At 42.8% G+C, this 16,008-nt stretch overlaps 1 protein-coding gene across 1 annotated transcript; it reads left to right on the top strand.

Annotated features, from left to right (window-relative positions):
* Positions 1-254: 254 nt before the first annotated feature.
* LOC102961248 (DLA class II histocompatibility antigen, DR-1 beta chain) lies at positions 255-10,026 on the top strand. The gene is made up of 6 exons (XM_007093264.2): positions 255-427; positions 5,256-5,525; positions 8,092-8,373; positions 8,792-8,902; positions 9,356-9,379; positions 9,680-10,026. The coding sequence occupies exons 1-6, from the start codon at positions 328-330 to the stop codon at positions 9,691-9,693; spliced, it is 801 nt and encodes a 266-aa protein (XP_007093326.1). The 5' UTR covers positions 255-327; the 3' UTR covers positions 9,694-10,026.
* Positions 10,027-16,008: the final 5,982 nt, after the last annotated feature.

Raw genomic sequence — 16,008 nt, 5'->3', positions numbered from 1 at the left:
TGCCCTGCATAGAGCTGGCTTAAAATAGGGGCCCAATCAAATGTTTTACATACATTGGATGAAACCTTTCAAGTACTAGATTAAAATAATCCTTTCAATGAAGGAAGTCAGAGTTTCAGAAGAGGCTCTTAATACTGAATCTCTGACCGGCAACTGATGATGCAGTATATCTGTGATGCTGATTGGTTCTCAAACCTAGATTACCCAATCCAGGAGCAGAGAAACAAATTCCTTGGTTGGTATTATTTGGGAGGTGCCTAAAGGAGGGTCTTAGTTCTCACTGAGACTTGCCTGTTCCCTTGTCCCCTGTCCTCTCTGTTCTCCAGCATGGTGTGCCTGTGTTTCCTGGGAGGCTCCTGGATGACAGCTCTGATGTTGATATTGATGGTGCTGAGCCCTCCCCTGGCTTGGGCCAGGGACACCCCACGTAAGTGCACTCCTTGGGTGGTGAGCTATTGTGGAGTGGGGGGAAAGAAAGAAATCAGTTTTGCCACTGTGTCCACGCCATGTGCCTTAGAAAATTGTGACATTTTCTTTAATGATGGCCCACCTTTGTCATATAGATCCCCAATTCTATCCAAAACAAAAGGGGGCCGAATGCTTGCCCTCTCTATAAGAGCTGTGTAAGGGGCCTCCACATATAGAGGCCATTTCTTCTCAACTCTTCCCCAGTCAAAACTCTCCAGGTTTGAGTTTAATTCCCTCAGGGTCTTGAGAAGACTCAGAAATAATGATTTCAAATTAATTCCCATCAAGCAGTTCCCTTTATAATGTTGAGTTATGCTAGAAAATAAGAAAGTTTCTCAGAAAATTGGACAGAGAGTCAAAAGGAATTAGAAAGGTGTCTCCTAGAAGACCCTGTATTATGTCTTCACAGGATTAGTTATGTTGGTGCCTCTCTGTAATATGCGAGGCTGTATCAAGGGTTCTCTCCCATTATCTCCTTTCCTTTCTCCTGCACCTCAAAGTGTACAAGGCCTTTATCCCTGGACTGAAGGTTCTCTGACCAAAGTTGGGGCTAGTTTTATCTCTATTTCTCACCCTGGAGGTACAGCAGAGATCCTTAGTACTTGAAATGACATTTTAGATGAGAAGCACGTATGGGATGTTCTTTGGAGTCTTAAAGAACTTAAGATATCTTCTGAGAACATGGCACAAGTTAATTTTTCATTATGAATCTATGTTGAACCTTTTTATGGTGTCCGTTTCTCCTGCATCTTTCTGTTCTGTGGCCTGAGCCCACAGGAAGGGATTCAACTAGTATAGGATAAATTATATGCAATTATGGCTTTGTAAGCCAAAAATAGTCAACATCAGGAATTTCATATGGTTCCAACTATCTACCCTGAGCAGAGTACAGAGAGCATGAAGGTGTTTACATTTCGTAGGACTGAAAGCCAAAATGCAAGTCAAGGGAATATATTGGCTCACTGAGGTGATGTCCCCAGATGGCATAGGTTTATTCCTCATGTTTTCTGTTTTTCCTTAATAGCCATGTTGGGTTGTTTCCACTTCCAGTTCCTATTCTTTCCCGAGCCATGTTGTCACCATTACTGTGAATCCCCCGTGTATGCAGAGACCTCAGCACTATCACAGATCTACGGGATGAGCTGAAACTTAATGAGATTTTTCTTAAAATCACCTTTTCCTTACCTGTGATATTTTTTCCAACAGTAGATGGAGAAGGAGGTAGTTTGTGTGAATTTCTCACGGGAAGTGGAGGGGATATAATATATCATCAGAGTAAAAGAATGTTGGACCTGAGCCCCTTCTTGTTTTCCAGGATCCTCACAATGACTGATTCTCGGAGCCCTGTGTTCATCCATTGTATCACAGACATTTCTCTGAGCAGCTATGATGTACTAGGCTCTGTTCTGGGCTCAGTGAATTCTATTTGAATAGGCTAAAGATCATTACCATCATGGATTTTATGTAATGACAGAGGAGAAAGCCCGATAAACATTTAACAATAACAACAAAAATTGTGACAACAATAAGTACGCTGAAAAATAATACACCTGGTTGTGAAACAGACAGAATTGGATACGCCTGACTTCAGTTCAAGTGTGTAGGGAGCTCTCCCTGAGGAAGTGACATTGAGTTGAGATATGCCTGGTGACAGAAGCCAGCCAAATGAAGGATGTACAGGACAAGAGTTGTAGGGGGAGAAAATAGGATAAAGGTCAAGTGGGGGAAGATGTTTGCTGAGTGCAAGGGACAGAAGGAAGGCTGGAGAAGCTGGAGTGTAGGGAGCAAGTTGGGGAGTGCTCTCAGTCACCACTACCATGTTTCCATCACTCAGGGAATGCCCCGTGTGACCCCATCATCAGTGCTCAGTATTTTCGGATCAGCACCTTTGACTTATTTGTTTGTTTGATTGTTTATGATTATAGGTATACTTTTAGGCAAGTTATTATTTAAAGTTATTATTTACCTTCCATTTGGTTAGCATACAGTGTAATGTTAGTTTCAGATGCACAGTGTAGTGATTCGACACTTCTATACGCTACCTGGTGCTCATCTCAAGTGTACACCTTATTCCTTGGACTTATTTGGATAAACTTTTACATACATTGAAGTGTCATATAATATTTTCTCATTCATCACATGACAGTTTTCGATGTCTTCAATTGGTAGTTCATTTGCAAACTCGGATGTAGCCCAAAGTCTTGCTAGGCAGTTTTTCAGGTTGGTTTATTAAATATTAGCTTTGTCATAACACTAGCCATTAACTTATTTCAGAAGATGTGGATTCATAGGCCTCTGTAAACTGCATCAAGAACAGAGTTTAAAAACTTTTTATACTTGATCTTCATGGGATGAGAAAATTCCTTGTTCAAAGATTGCAACATAGATGTCATACTTGGTGGTGGGGCAGGGGGAGTATTAGAAGCCAAAGCTTTAATTTTTATAAGAATTTGAGGAGTACAGTATGTGGAACAATTATACAGGGACAATTAACTTCCAGGTTTCTCCCAGTCCAGCTTGCGTCTCATGAACGAAGCCCATTGATACAAAGTGGTTTTGAACCAAATAAAATATGTATCTGGTTATCCATATTATCTTTTTTGAAAACTAATGCACAAGTAAAATATTTGTCCCTTTCAGGCATCCTGGATTTTGGCTTTTTCCAGTGTCTGCCCACTTTGATTTGGGTAAGCCTGAAGCATTAGCACACCCAAGAGCAATCATCTTTTGGTTGGAATTCATAATAACTTTTGATACTCTCTTGTTAGGCAGTATGAATTGTTTTTTTCAGAATCTGGTCTCAGTGAAGAGCCATTTTTCCAGAAAAATAAATTTGTTCAGTATCAAAGATTTTTTTTTTTTACCAGATATAATATTGGCAAAGTTTTCAGTGTAATTCTCAGCTGACATAGAATTAACATTGGCTTTTTTACCACAGATTTTTCAAGTGGTGTAACAGTGGTTCTCATATGGGGACTTCAGGGAACATTTGGCAATGTCTGGAGCCATTTTTGGCAGTCACTTGGGGCTTTTTTCTGACATCTGCTAGGTAGAGGCTAATGATGCTAGTAAACAATCTACAATGTACAGAACAGTCTTCCCACAAAAAATATCTCGTGCAAAATGTCAAGAGTACTGATGTTGGAAACACTGGTTTATACTCTGCTGCTTCTAAAACCTCTAGACTTACCCTTTATACACACACTTACCTTCCAATTCAGGTCTTTGTGGTGTAGTTTAGCTTATTTTATTACAAAAAATAATAAGATCAACAGTTCATAGATTGAACACTTTCTCGCTGAGTCCACTCAGTCAATGCAAGCTCGAGATCTTCATCTTTTATTCTTTGCCTTATGCAATGTTTTATAAGATTTCATGATTTCTTGATCATCAGCATCTCTGTTAACTTTCAACAGCTTGCCTTATGAGTCATCAATTGTGACTGTCACAAGTATTTTTCTGTACACTGCATCAAACTTGTGCAGAAATGCTACATTCTGTTCTGTTGATAATGTCAAAAGCTCCTTTTATTTGTCTCATTTTTAAAGGCATAGGTATTTTTAAACTATTTTTAAAATGTTCATGTCAATTCCACTTGAATAAAAAATTTTTCTTAGTTCAATTAAACAGAAAATAAAACATCAAAATATATACATACATGTATGTATATGTATATATATGTATGTATATGCATGTTTGTACATATGTTATGATGTGTGTGTGTTTATATTTTGAAACTCCAGAAGCCCTTGTGACTGACTGACCAATAAGAGGTCTGACATGTTTGACCCTTTACCTCATCAGGTTAGATTTGGCAAAAGAGTTTGGCATCAAAACTTGTAAAAAGATCTGGTTTCCTAGGTTTCTGGAGTTTGAAAATTCCAGGTAAGGACTTGAGGAACTGTAGTGCAGTCATGGTTTTAATGTCCTTAAAACTCTTCAGTAGTTTCCCATTACGTGAAGTATGAAGTCAAAATCCCAACATCACCTGTAAGGCTTTTACTGCCACCTCCACATGATTTCTCCAGTCTAACCTTTTGCCTTCCTTTGTCCCATTGTGCTTCAGTGAACTCCCTTTTTCCATTTCGTTGAGGAAGTTCATCAATTCTTTCAAGATTTTGCACATTGTATTACCTTTCCCTGAATTATCAAACACACACACGCCCTCTAGTTCACATCTAGTTACTCTTTCCTGTCACATCCTAAACATCCCCCTTGAGACCACCTGTCTGGCGCCCTAAGGAAACTCAGATCATCCAGTTATCCTCTGCTCTAGAACTGCAGGCTTGTCTTGCGACATTTCTCACCCCACATAAATAAAGTCCTGCCTGGCTGGGTTTTTTCCATCACTTTCCATAAATTTTAAGCCCCAAGAGTGGAGGGGACGCGTCTGTTTCCCTTCTCTGGGTTCGCAAGGGCGGCAGGGGCCTGAGCCAGCTCAGCTCAGACCAAGTGTTGGGTGAGGGTGGGGGAGGGGGACGCAGGTGGGACATGTGTGAGGCCAGGAAAGGGCTGTGGGAGGCGAAGAGGGAGGTGGGTGTCCGTCGAGAGGAGGCAGTGAGGGGCAAATCCTCAGGCCTGGAGGTCCGCATCTGAGCCCGGAACCCAGTGACCCGGAGAAGCTCCCAGGAGAGGGGTCACCTCCCCGCCTCCCTCCGCCCCCACTGGCAGAGGAGAGAAGAGCCGTGGGTGCTGGTGGTTTGGGGGTGCGGGTGGAGCCCCGAGGGGTGGCGGCGTCAGTGTCCTCCAGGAGCCCACAGGTGACCGGGTTGCCCGTGTTCCCACAGCACATTTCTTGTTGCTGGGGAAGACCGAGTGCCATTTCACCAACGGGACGGAGCTGGTGCGATTCCTGGACAGATACTTCTATAACGGGGAGGAGTATGTGCGCTTCGACAGCGATGTAGGGGAGTACCGGGCGGTGACGGAGCTGGGGCGGCCTGACGCCAAGTACTGGAATGGGCTGAAGGACTACATGGAGCAGGCGCGGACAGCGGTGGACTGGTACTGCAGACACAACTACGGTGTTGGTGAGAGCTTCACGGTGCAGCGGCGAGGTGAGCGGGGCAGGGGCCTGGGGAGGCCAGGGCTGCGCGTGTGCGACTGTGAGACAGAGACTGGGTCCCAGTGAGCCTACAGGGTGTTGAGCAAGTGCACGTTACGGGGATCCCTGCGAGAGTGCGACGTCAGGGAGGGTGTGCTGTGTCTGTGGGGTGGGGACAGTGTCCTGTGTCCTTGTGTGGCTGTGGGGACCATGTTTTGTGACTGTGGGGAAGGCGTGGTTGTGTCCATGTGTGACTGGGGACAGTGTGGCTGAGTCTCTGTGTGACAGTGAGGACCATATGGTTGTGACCGTGGGGACAGTGTGATTGCGTCCATGTGTGACTATGGGGACAGTGTGGTGAGTCCGTGTGTGACTGTGGGGAGGGCGTGGTTGTGTCCATGAGTGACTGTGGGGACAGTGTCCTGTGTCCTTGTGTGGCTGTGGGGACAGTGTGGGAGGGGTGCCCTGTGATGTGAGGCGGACAGAGAATGAGTGTGTGGGAAGGGGGGGCAGTGCGTGTGGAGAGAGTGGGTGTGGGGGAGGCAACAGGAGGGGACATCGGGCATCCTTGGTGGCCCCTGAGGCAGAGGTGAGGGGGGCTCAGGAGCTCCAGCTGGAGGGCACACCGGGCAGGTGGTTGGAGACCTGGGGAGGGAAGTGGAGGGTGTCCTGGTTGGGGTGAAGGTGGAGGGGAGGGGAGGGGAGGGGAGGGGTGGGTTAAGAGATTGGGGAGATGTGAGGAGGCCGGTCACCTTCTGTCCCTGACACTCACCCTTCTTTTTCTGAAGCCCCTGAAATACGTGTGCCTGTGTCTGTATGTGCTACCACTGCAGTGAGGAAAATGGCCAGACTAATTGTTGAAGATTTGGGGGGACTTCTGAGGTCCCTCTGATATTTCTATTTTTTTAATGTTAATTTTTGAGAGAGAGATCCAGTAAGACAGAGTGGGAACGGGGGAAGAGCAGAGGGTGAGATAGAAAAAGTGCAAGCAGGGGAGGAGCAGAGAGAGAGAGGGAGGTACAGAATCCCAAGGAGGCTCCAGGTTCTGAGCTGTCGCCCAGAGCCTGCCCGGGGATTCGAACCCAGAAACTGCCAGATCATGACCTGAGCCAAGTGGGACCCTTAACTGACTGAGCCACCCAGGCTCCCCAAACCCTCCTGATATTTCTGGGGCTTCTTTTAGGTCTCAACTTCCCGCTCTTTGTTCTCTTAGAGTATGTATTCTTACATTCTTGAAATGATTGTGAAACCAGGTATCTTAATTATAATTTTGTTACTAAATGTATTGATGTTACTGTTTTTATAATGATGAAAGTATTTAAGGAGTTGCATATTATTTCTTTATATAGTTGTAACAATTCACCTCACGTTCCCCTTTGTTAGATCTTTTTTTACCCAATATTGCAAATACTCGGTTGAAATTTTATATCTTTTTTATTTTTAATGTATATTTCTTTGCTTTTAAGGTCCTTGGATTTTTTTTTTACATATCTATTGGCTAATTGTTGTTACCGATGTAAAAATTATCTACTATTATCTCGGGGATTCTGGTATTTTTCTCAGTGATTTTAGGTGTTTTCTATGCATAAGATTATTAATGTTTTGTTGATAGTTGATTCAGCATTTTCTCTAGTCTGTGGCTTATATTTGCTTCTGCTTACTACTTTTCATGCTAGGAATTAACTGTGCCTTGAACTCAAATGTCAGCTTTCAAAGGGAAGCAATTATAAAATGATAACAATTCCAATAATAATTTTTTATACCGCAAAGAAGAAGGATTGATCACCTGAGTGCAATTATGAGAACTTTTTAAAATCAATGAGTTTCCTCATTCCTTTCCCGATCTTTCAGGACTCACACTGTTTTTGAAATTAAACAAATAGGCTAGAGTATCACCTCTGTCTTTCCTGCTTCCCAGGGGAGAACAATTTCTGGGGTGTTCTCAGGTGTAATTGTAACATTCTCAGGATTTATAGTCTATTTCCCTATCAACCTCAAGCTGTTCTCCAATTTACCCAGACTGCTTTAAATCATATTTTCTCTCTAATTAAACAAGGATAATAAGTAGTTAAAACATACTGAAGGCTAAAATCCAATTATCACTTTACATACTTTAGGTGCATTAATCCTCACAGAACCTTAAGAGGTAAGTGTTACTATCCCCCTTGATAGAGGAGAAAGCTGAGTGCAGAGGAATGTCATCTTCTCCCAGGATCAATCACTAGGTAGGAGACTCTGTATTTGAACCCAGGCAGCCTTTCCAGAAATCATGCTTTTAACTGATACACTGTATGCCTTGCAAAATGTGTAAACACTTCAATTCAAAAAGGAGTAACTGCTTCACACCATGAAAAATAAACCCCACAAATTCCCACAACATGTCTCAAACTTAATGGACCTGTACTGTCAGGATTGAATTCAAGACTCATGATACTGGCTGGTACTTGGCCACGTGGCCAGCTTTGAGGGAGGCCTGCACGAGATGCAGCCTGGGACCAGAGACCGGAGGCAGGAGGGCAGCCAGCCAGGGAGACTCACTCTGTCGTCCTCACTTAGTCCCGCTACCACTTGTCTTCTAGTTGAGCCGACAGTGACCGTGTTTCCCTCGAAGACGCAGCCCCTGCAGCACCACAACCTCCTGGTCTGCTCCGTGAATGGTTTCTATCCAGGCCACATTGAGGTCAAGTGGTTCCGGAACGGCCAGGAGGAGGAGACTGGGGTCGTGTCCACAGGCCTGATCCGTAATGGAGACTGGACCTTCCAGACCCTGGTGATGCTGGAAACAGTTCCTCAGAGTGGAGAGGTCTACACCTGCCACGTGGAGCATCCAAGTCGCACGAGCCCTATCACCGTGGAATGGAGTGAGAAGCTTTCTGATCCCATAAGTTCCTCACCCAGCAGGGAGGGGACTTTGCTTTGCCTTTTGTGCTTCTGGCACATCCTCCATTGTATAGGGACCTTCTGGGCAGGAGGGGAATACAATCTTGGCTCTGCCTTTTATTAGCTCGGTCACCCTGCACAAGTTACTTGAACTTCAAGGAGCTCCTCATCCATAGATATTGAAGTAGTGGATTTGTCAAAGTTGTGATATTTAAAAAGTTCAATACCTAAACCTTGTATCTATGAAATGGGATTTAAATTTTTCCCCCCAGAAATTGCCACTTACTCTATTTCTTCCAGGGCAGGCTTCATTCCTCATTCTCAAAGTTCTCAATCCAGAGTCTCCAGCAGGGGAGTTGGATTTGGGGTAAAAATCACTAAAGCTGCTTCTTCTCTCAGGGGCTCAGTCTGAATCTGCACAGAGCAAGATGCTGAGTGGAATCGGGGGCTTTGTTCTGGGTCTGCTCTTCCTGGTGGTGGGGCTGTTCATCTACTTCCGGAATCAGAAAGGTAAGGCACCTGTTGGTAGCTGGGCCTCCCTATAGACCTTGTGGGAGAGAAATACAGCTTTGATCGCATAAACTCCCTGTGGACCAGTGGCCTTGTAGGATGCCTTTCCTTCCCCATGTGACCTCAGATTTCCTAGATATCCAGACAGCAAGGGTCCATGGTTACTGTGCTTCAGCATAAGAGGTTATGGGTTATAGAGATAAGAAAGAAGTTAACAAGACGGATATCTTGGGTTGGGGTCCTGGGCCGAATCAGGAAGAGCTATGAAAGCTAATGAAGCCACAACAGATTTGTGTGACAGAAACTTCACAGGCCACATCTCTCCCTTTCTGATCCCGCTGGCATCATGCAATGTGGGTTGTGGTGTTAGGTGGGTCTGGGGTTGGGACCTTGTATGTGGGGACAGATTTACCTGTGTCTCTGTTAATGTATGTTTTCCCTTTTCTTTCCCAGGACACTCTGGACTTCAGCCAACAGGTAATGCTCTTTGACCCTCTTTAGAGATAGAGTTGATTATCCTGGAACAGATGGTGGAGGTGAAAAGACAGAAACAATGTCAAAGACTTTGGATCTGACTTCTGCTCAGGCAGTTAACTGAAGCTTCTTCTCTCCACTTACTAAAAGGCCTGCACTGCAAATAGCTTTAGATCAGGATACTTAAGAAAGAATATGTTCTTTTTCTTACTGTGGTGCTTTAACACGAGGCCCTGGGAGAGGGGAGAGGAAGCTGCTTGTGGAGGTGGGTCTGGGAACAACACTCTGCTCTGTCTTCTGCAGGACTCCTGAGCTGAAGTGGAGATGCTGACACTCCAGGAAGAACCTTCTTTTCAGGCTTCCTCACACAGTGAAAACGTTTCCTGTTTGGCTCGAATTCTTCCACAAACACAGTGTTTTCTCAGGATTTAGTTTGCCCTGGGTTTAGTGACCCTGCAGAACCTGTCCTCCCTGATGGCTCCCTCCACCCCGTCCTTGACCTGGAAGCCCCAGTACTGACTGCAGTTCCTTATCTTCATTCTCTCCCAGCTCCCTGTGTATTCAGCCCTTAATGCCTCCTTTACATTGGAACTCACCTCTGTTCATGTGTCTTTATCAGCTTTTCTCAAATAAACATGGAGTGACAATCATCCATTTCATATAGTTTCAAGGAAAAGAAGTAGTGAAAAAAAGGGAGAAAGGGAGGATTGCAACAAATTACAATATTGGTTTTTATTTATATTCCAGAATTTGGGTCAGATGTGGATCTGGAAGGTATCTTTGTATCATGTCCTTTTATACTTGGTCTTTTTCCATTCTGTAATTAGGCGTATTTTCAGGAGCTAGGAAATGGAGCTTCATGGCCCATATGATGCTGGTGTCCTACACCTGTGTGTTCTCAAAGACAAACACAGAAGTCCCTTTGCACAAGAGAGGGGAAAAAAATATCAGAAATCCACTAACTTATAATGATATGACACCCACAAAATTTTTGTACTCACTTTGTTTCCTTTCCCAGATTTTTTTATTTTACTTTTCATATTTTTATTTCATTTTATTTTTAAGTAGGCTCCACGGCCAATGTGGAGCTCAAACTCATGACCCTGAGATCAGGAGTCGAATGCTCCACTGACTGAGACAGCCAGGTGCCCCTTTCCTTGATTTTTCATATTAAAGTCTCTAAACCTATGGAAACCCCTTTCATTAGCCTGACGGTGGGCTGTATCTACACTTCCATCACTTTCTGTGTCTCAGATAAACATCAGTGGCATGCTGACACTTTGGCTTAAGACACATCCTTCCCCATCCTTCCCCTTAGACCATCAGGACCAAGCTACAACTCTAGTGGGAAGAGGTATGTCTGAGGCCTTCCAGATTGTAAGCAAATGTATCGTCTGTACGGGAACATCCTGTATGGATCTCATCTTAGAAATCCAAGGCAATGCTGGGAAACAAAGAAGGAAATTATGAATACTCTAATGTGCATACAAACAGTGAAATACTATGTAGCTAGAAAAAAAAAAACCTTGCTTACAATAATCTCCACTTCTGTACAGGTAAGGAGAGTTTGTACAACACACAACATTTTGTGTAATAGGATCAAGGAAGAGAATAGGAATACATAGCTATATCAATTCAATTTATCTGCATCCATCTATCATTATCTCTTTCTCCATCATCTATTAAATCTATTTACTTTTTTATATATGACAATGAAAGGACTTTTAAAAAATGTTTGCCTCTTGGGCACGAGGGAATAGATTGAAGGGAATAGGAATGAAAACTGAACTTTTCTGAAAGTGTCTTATTTGATAGTTTTTTAATTTCAAAAATTTCTTTTAGAGCGAGCCTTTAGTGAGGACCAGGGGATCAGAGAGAGAGAGAGAGAGAGAGAGAGAATCTTAACAGGCTCACGTGAAGCCTGATGCAGGGTTCAAACTCATGAACCATGAGTACATGACCCGGGTGGAAATCGAGAGACGGAGGCTTAACCGACTGAGCCACCCAGGCACCCCTCTCATTTAATAGTGAGGAATTGGCAATATTTTATGTAATAAAACTTTACACAATATATACAAATGAACCCAATTTAATGAAAGAAATGTGACAGAGAGTGTATGAGGGGAACAAACTAGACAAGGAAACCAAATATTTGTGTCTCTTGCATAAAACAATGTGGAATCATAATTATAAATCAATATATAGTTAAATTTCATAGACTTCAGTAATATAAAAGAGTTAGAAAGGTTTCAGAGAAATGCAATGAAATTGTTTAAGTAGATGATGAGTTCTGTTATCATAGTCTGTCTGAAGGGTCAGTGTCAAATGTAAATTAAACCTAAAGAGCAGACAACAGATTCAGAAGTTTATTTCAAGGTAATAGAAACTCAGACACAATTTCTCCACGATCAGAGACAGCTATAAATTTCAAGCCAACTCAAAGTTTATGTATATTTCAGTCATATATTGTGCACTATTTGTGTGAAACAGGTTATCATTGCCTGGGAAGTTAATAACTAACAGTAACGTATGCAATATTTATATGGTTGGGATAAGTTCTGTTGATCCCAGGGTTGCAACTTTACTTTCGTTTTGTTCCCTAAGATGAAGAAGTGAATTGTCTCATTTTATCTGCGACCTATGGTGTGACATTATAATATAGAATTAAAATGTAAGGCAGGAGTATTTCAGTGGAGATGCTTTGTGTTGCTAATGGCAAAACCCAATCTAATTGACCTTATTTTTCTTTAACTACTTGTCTCACAGAGCAGATAGACCCAAGGTACTTCATCTCCAGACTGGTCAATTCATCAGGCCAGTGGTGTCACAAGTGATTCTGGGACTTGTGCCTCATCTCCTTTCGCACACCACTTGTCAGTGTTCCTGAAATGGTAGTAGCATGCCTGCAGCAGCTTTACGCTTCATTGTATCTCATAATTTCCAAAGGCAGGAAAAGGGAACTGCTCTTGTATGCTTTTAGAAGGGTGACCTATACCTTTTTCAGGTGTCCCCAGTAGACCTACTTCCCACATGTTGAGAGGACCACAGGATTACGGTGATACGCTCAGACAAATCATGCTTCATCCTTTTGGGGATGGGCTAGCCTCACCTGATGCGTTGGAAAGATGGGAGCAAATAATTTTCTTTGGAAAGAAAGAAATATTAGATGGGATAGATGAGAACAATTTCAGGCAGGTAAACTATAGTATCTGGTACTATCAGAATGTTACTATTGTTTTAAAAAGATTTTTTAATGTTTATTTATTTTTGAGAGAAAGAGACAGAGCGTAAGCAGGAGAGGGTCGGAGAGAGAGGGAGACACAGAATTGGAAGCAGGTTCCAGGCTCAGAACTGTCACAACAGAGCCCCCGAAGAGGGGCTCAAACTCAGGAGTGGTGAGATCATGACCTGAGCTGAAGTCAGATGTTTAATCAACTGAGCCTCCCAGGCATCCCTAGAGTGTTAGTATTTTAAAGTATCTCCTCATAAAGGATGATACATTGTTGAGGGGAAGCATCAGTTTGTGATTTTTTTTAACAGGGAGTATTAAATGGCAGCTATAAACCCAATTACAATTAAAAACAGCAACTGAGGAAGAGGATTATTTGTTTGCTCTTAGAAATTAACCTGCCGAGACTTAATTTTGTAAGGAAAAATATATTTTCCAGAAAATTTTCAAAGATAATGGAGAAGGGATGCTAGTGTCCCTTCGCTTCTCCATTGAATCCTCGGCTATAAATGTGTGCCTGTGGTATGAACAGAAATACTGTGCTGTGCTGTTCCTGGAAAGCTGTACCATAAAAGGCCAGGCTGTAGAAGGCCGTGTCTTCGTTTACTTTGTTTTGAGGAGCATGCCATGAAGGTCATGCCTTAGTTTCCTTGAAGGCTGTGCCGTTTTTAACCCATGGAAAACACTAGAAATGTTTTACAAGGGGGAATTACCCAATTCTGTAATTTAAGTAGTTACTAGAGGACATTGACAGAAAAGAGTAAACATAGAAATCCATCATGATCTAAGCGACATTGTGACACATATTGTCTTTACATCCAACTTTCATAGGAAATGGTCCCTGGATGGGTTTTACTTCAATCGGGTACTGATTTCAGCAGGCTTCTAGTGGAGGTCTCGTGGCCAGAAGTGGCTAAACCAGGGATATGGAGGGGATCACATTAGACCAATAAGGAGGAACCCTCACACAGGAGTCATAAGATTGGGAGCTGTGCTAGTTTCTTAGGTGGCTGTCCCATGCCCAAGAAAGACAACATTGTATGAAGACAGGAATAAAGAGAGGGCATCAAGTTTCTGGGTCTTAATACCATTCTGGCCAGGGTACGTACTTCCAGCTGAAAGGCAGGCTTTCTTCTCTCTGGAGAGTAGCCATGGGCTAGAGGATTGTAGACTGAGAAATAGACATGAAAGTGTTCCAATAAGAGCCCAGTCCTTGAAAAGCCCCTGAAATGAGAGTAAAGGAAGAAAAGAGAAAGTACTCACCAAGTTTGAACCAAGGCTCGGAGTACAGATGAAAAGATTCAGTAAGCCTCACATAAGAGTGCCAATATGATGGGGTTCTTGAGCAAATGGCAAGAGCAAATTCTTGAGACATCTTTGGTGCAAAAGAGTGATTTTATTAAAGCACAGAGACAGGACTTGTGGACAAAAAGAGCTGCACTGAGGTTGTGAAGAGTGACTGATTATATGTTTTTAAGTTAGTGGGGTCTAGGGATAGTGTAAGTCTCTAAGGAATTTGGAAGCAAGGCTTTCAGGACCTTGAGGGCCTAGCTGCTGTGAAGATAAGTTTACTTTTAGGTAAACAAAAAACATCAAGGAAGTAAGGCGGCCCTGAGTTCCTGGAGCAAGGTCACACTTTGCATGTTTCAGATGTCTATCGGTGGGCAGCAAACTGTAAGGAGATTTCATTTAAGCAAAATTTCTCTGGCCTTTGTTTCCCTCATCACTATCAACAGTAAACAAATTGTAGAAAGAGCTCAAATGTCCATCAACTGATGAATGGATAAAGAAAAAGTGGTATATATGCATATATATAATGGAATATTACTCAGCAATAAAAATGAAAGAAATCGTGCCATTTGAAATAACGTGGATGGACCTAGAATGTATCACGCTAAGCGAAATAAGTCAGTCAGAGAAAGACAAATATCACATGCTTTTACTCATGTGAAATTTAAGAAACAAACGGATGAACATAGGTGAAGGGAAGGAAAATTTAAAAGATAAAACAGAGATTGATGCGAACCGTGAAAGACTTAAATATAGAGAACCAACTGAGGGTTGATGGAGGGAGGTGTTTGGAGGGATGGGCTACATGGGTGATGAGCATTAAGGAGGGCACTTGTTGGGATGAACACTGGATGTTATATGTAAGTGATGAATCACTGAATTCTACCTCTGAAACCAATACTAAACTCTATATTAACTAACTTGAAATTGTATTAAAAAAGAGAAAAAATCATGTATTAATAATCTATGTTCCCACCTCAATAACGTAGAAAAAGTAGCAGCAAAATAGCCTAAAGGAAACTGAAGAAAACAAGTAGTACCTGTAAGAACAGAAAGAAACAAAATTGGGAAAAGAAGACAATAGAAAAACTCCATGACACATAGAGCTTGTTCGTTGAAAAAAAAAAAAAAAGATGTAATTAAGAAACATTTAGGAAGACTTACAACGAAGGAGACAAAACACAAATTCCCAATTTCAGGATTGTTGGTGAGTGGAGGGACTGTGAAGGCTCCTGCAGACTGTGAAGTTTCTTTGACTGAAAAATGAAGTAGGCAACTCCATCCAGTTTACACAGACTTGTTCAGGGTAACTTACAGGGAGGATCACCAACTTATAGATGGTGATCCAGACAGCTGCGCAGCTAGTCTTTCTGCAGTCTGGACCTTAGTCTTACAGATTTTACAGAGTGAGGGGACATGCGGAGGGCATTGTAGTGAGATCAAAGGGTTTGACAAAGTTAATTGGTAACATTTAATAGACCTTGTGACACCATGTGTACAACAGGAGGGAGACAGAAAAATCGAGACTCTCGTGTCAAGCAGGAGCCCGGGTCAAAGCAATGACACAAGCAGTTAAAGGTACTGCACTGGGAGATATCACTGGGACCAGCATCAGCTGACACCCCAGAACTGATAACAAGCAGAAGCAGAGGGGGTCTGCCAGAGCCCAAGGCTAATTAAATCCCTATAAAAAGGGGAGGATTTTTGCAGCCAACTCTCAGACTCTTCGCACATGACCCCTCTGTGTCTGACCACTTTAAAAAGGCAACTGCTGTCGAAGACTCTGCCCGATTGATCTCCAGGCAGAAGTGAAATCCTTCACTGCTTGAACATAATAAGCAGTAAGTGCCGAGAGCTGACCAGGACCTGACCACGGTCTCTCAAAGGCGCCCCCACAGATGGACTTCATGTGTGGTTTGTTAACTTCCTACGCCCTTCTGTTATCTTGTGTGTTGTGTGATTTGTCTCATTTCTGCTGGGTGCCCTGTCAGAAGCCAAGTTTAATCACATGGTGAAATGTCATTGAGTTTGGAATTCTGAACCTGCTTATAAATATGATTTACTTTATTTCATGACTGAGTAAAGCTGACATTGTGGAAAGAAACAACGGGAG

Source organism: Panthera tigris, chromosome B2, assembly GCF_018350195.1.
Source record: "Panthera tigris isolate Pti1 chromosome B2, P.tigris_Pti1_mat1.1, whole genome shotgun sequence".
NCBI lineage: Eukaryota > Metazoa > Chordata > Mammalia > Carnivora > Felidae > Panthera > Panthera tigris.
The sequence above is the reverse complement of the archived record's forward strand: the minus strand, read 5'-3'. Positions and strand labels throughout refer to the sequence as shown.

What these genes read in the sequence shown, in the direction of transcription:
- LOC102961248 (XM_007093264.2), top strand. Translation starts at nt 328, where the DNA reads ATGGTGTGCCTGTGTTTCCTGGGAGGCTCCTGGATGACAGCTCTGATG. An exon ending in CTTCACGGTGCAGCGGCGAG is followed by an intron (nt 5,526 to 8,091) that starts GTGAGCGGGGCA and finishes CTTGTCTTCTAG; the next exon opens with TTGAGCCGACAGTGACCGTG. An exon ending in CCCTATCACCGTGGAATGGA is followed by an intron (nt 8,374 to 8,791) that starts GTGAGAAGCTTT and finishes TTCTTCTCTCAG; the next exon opens with GGGCTCAGTCTGAATCTGCA.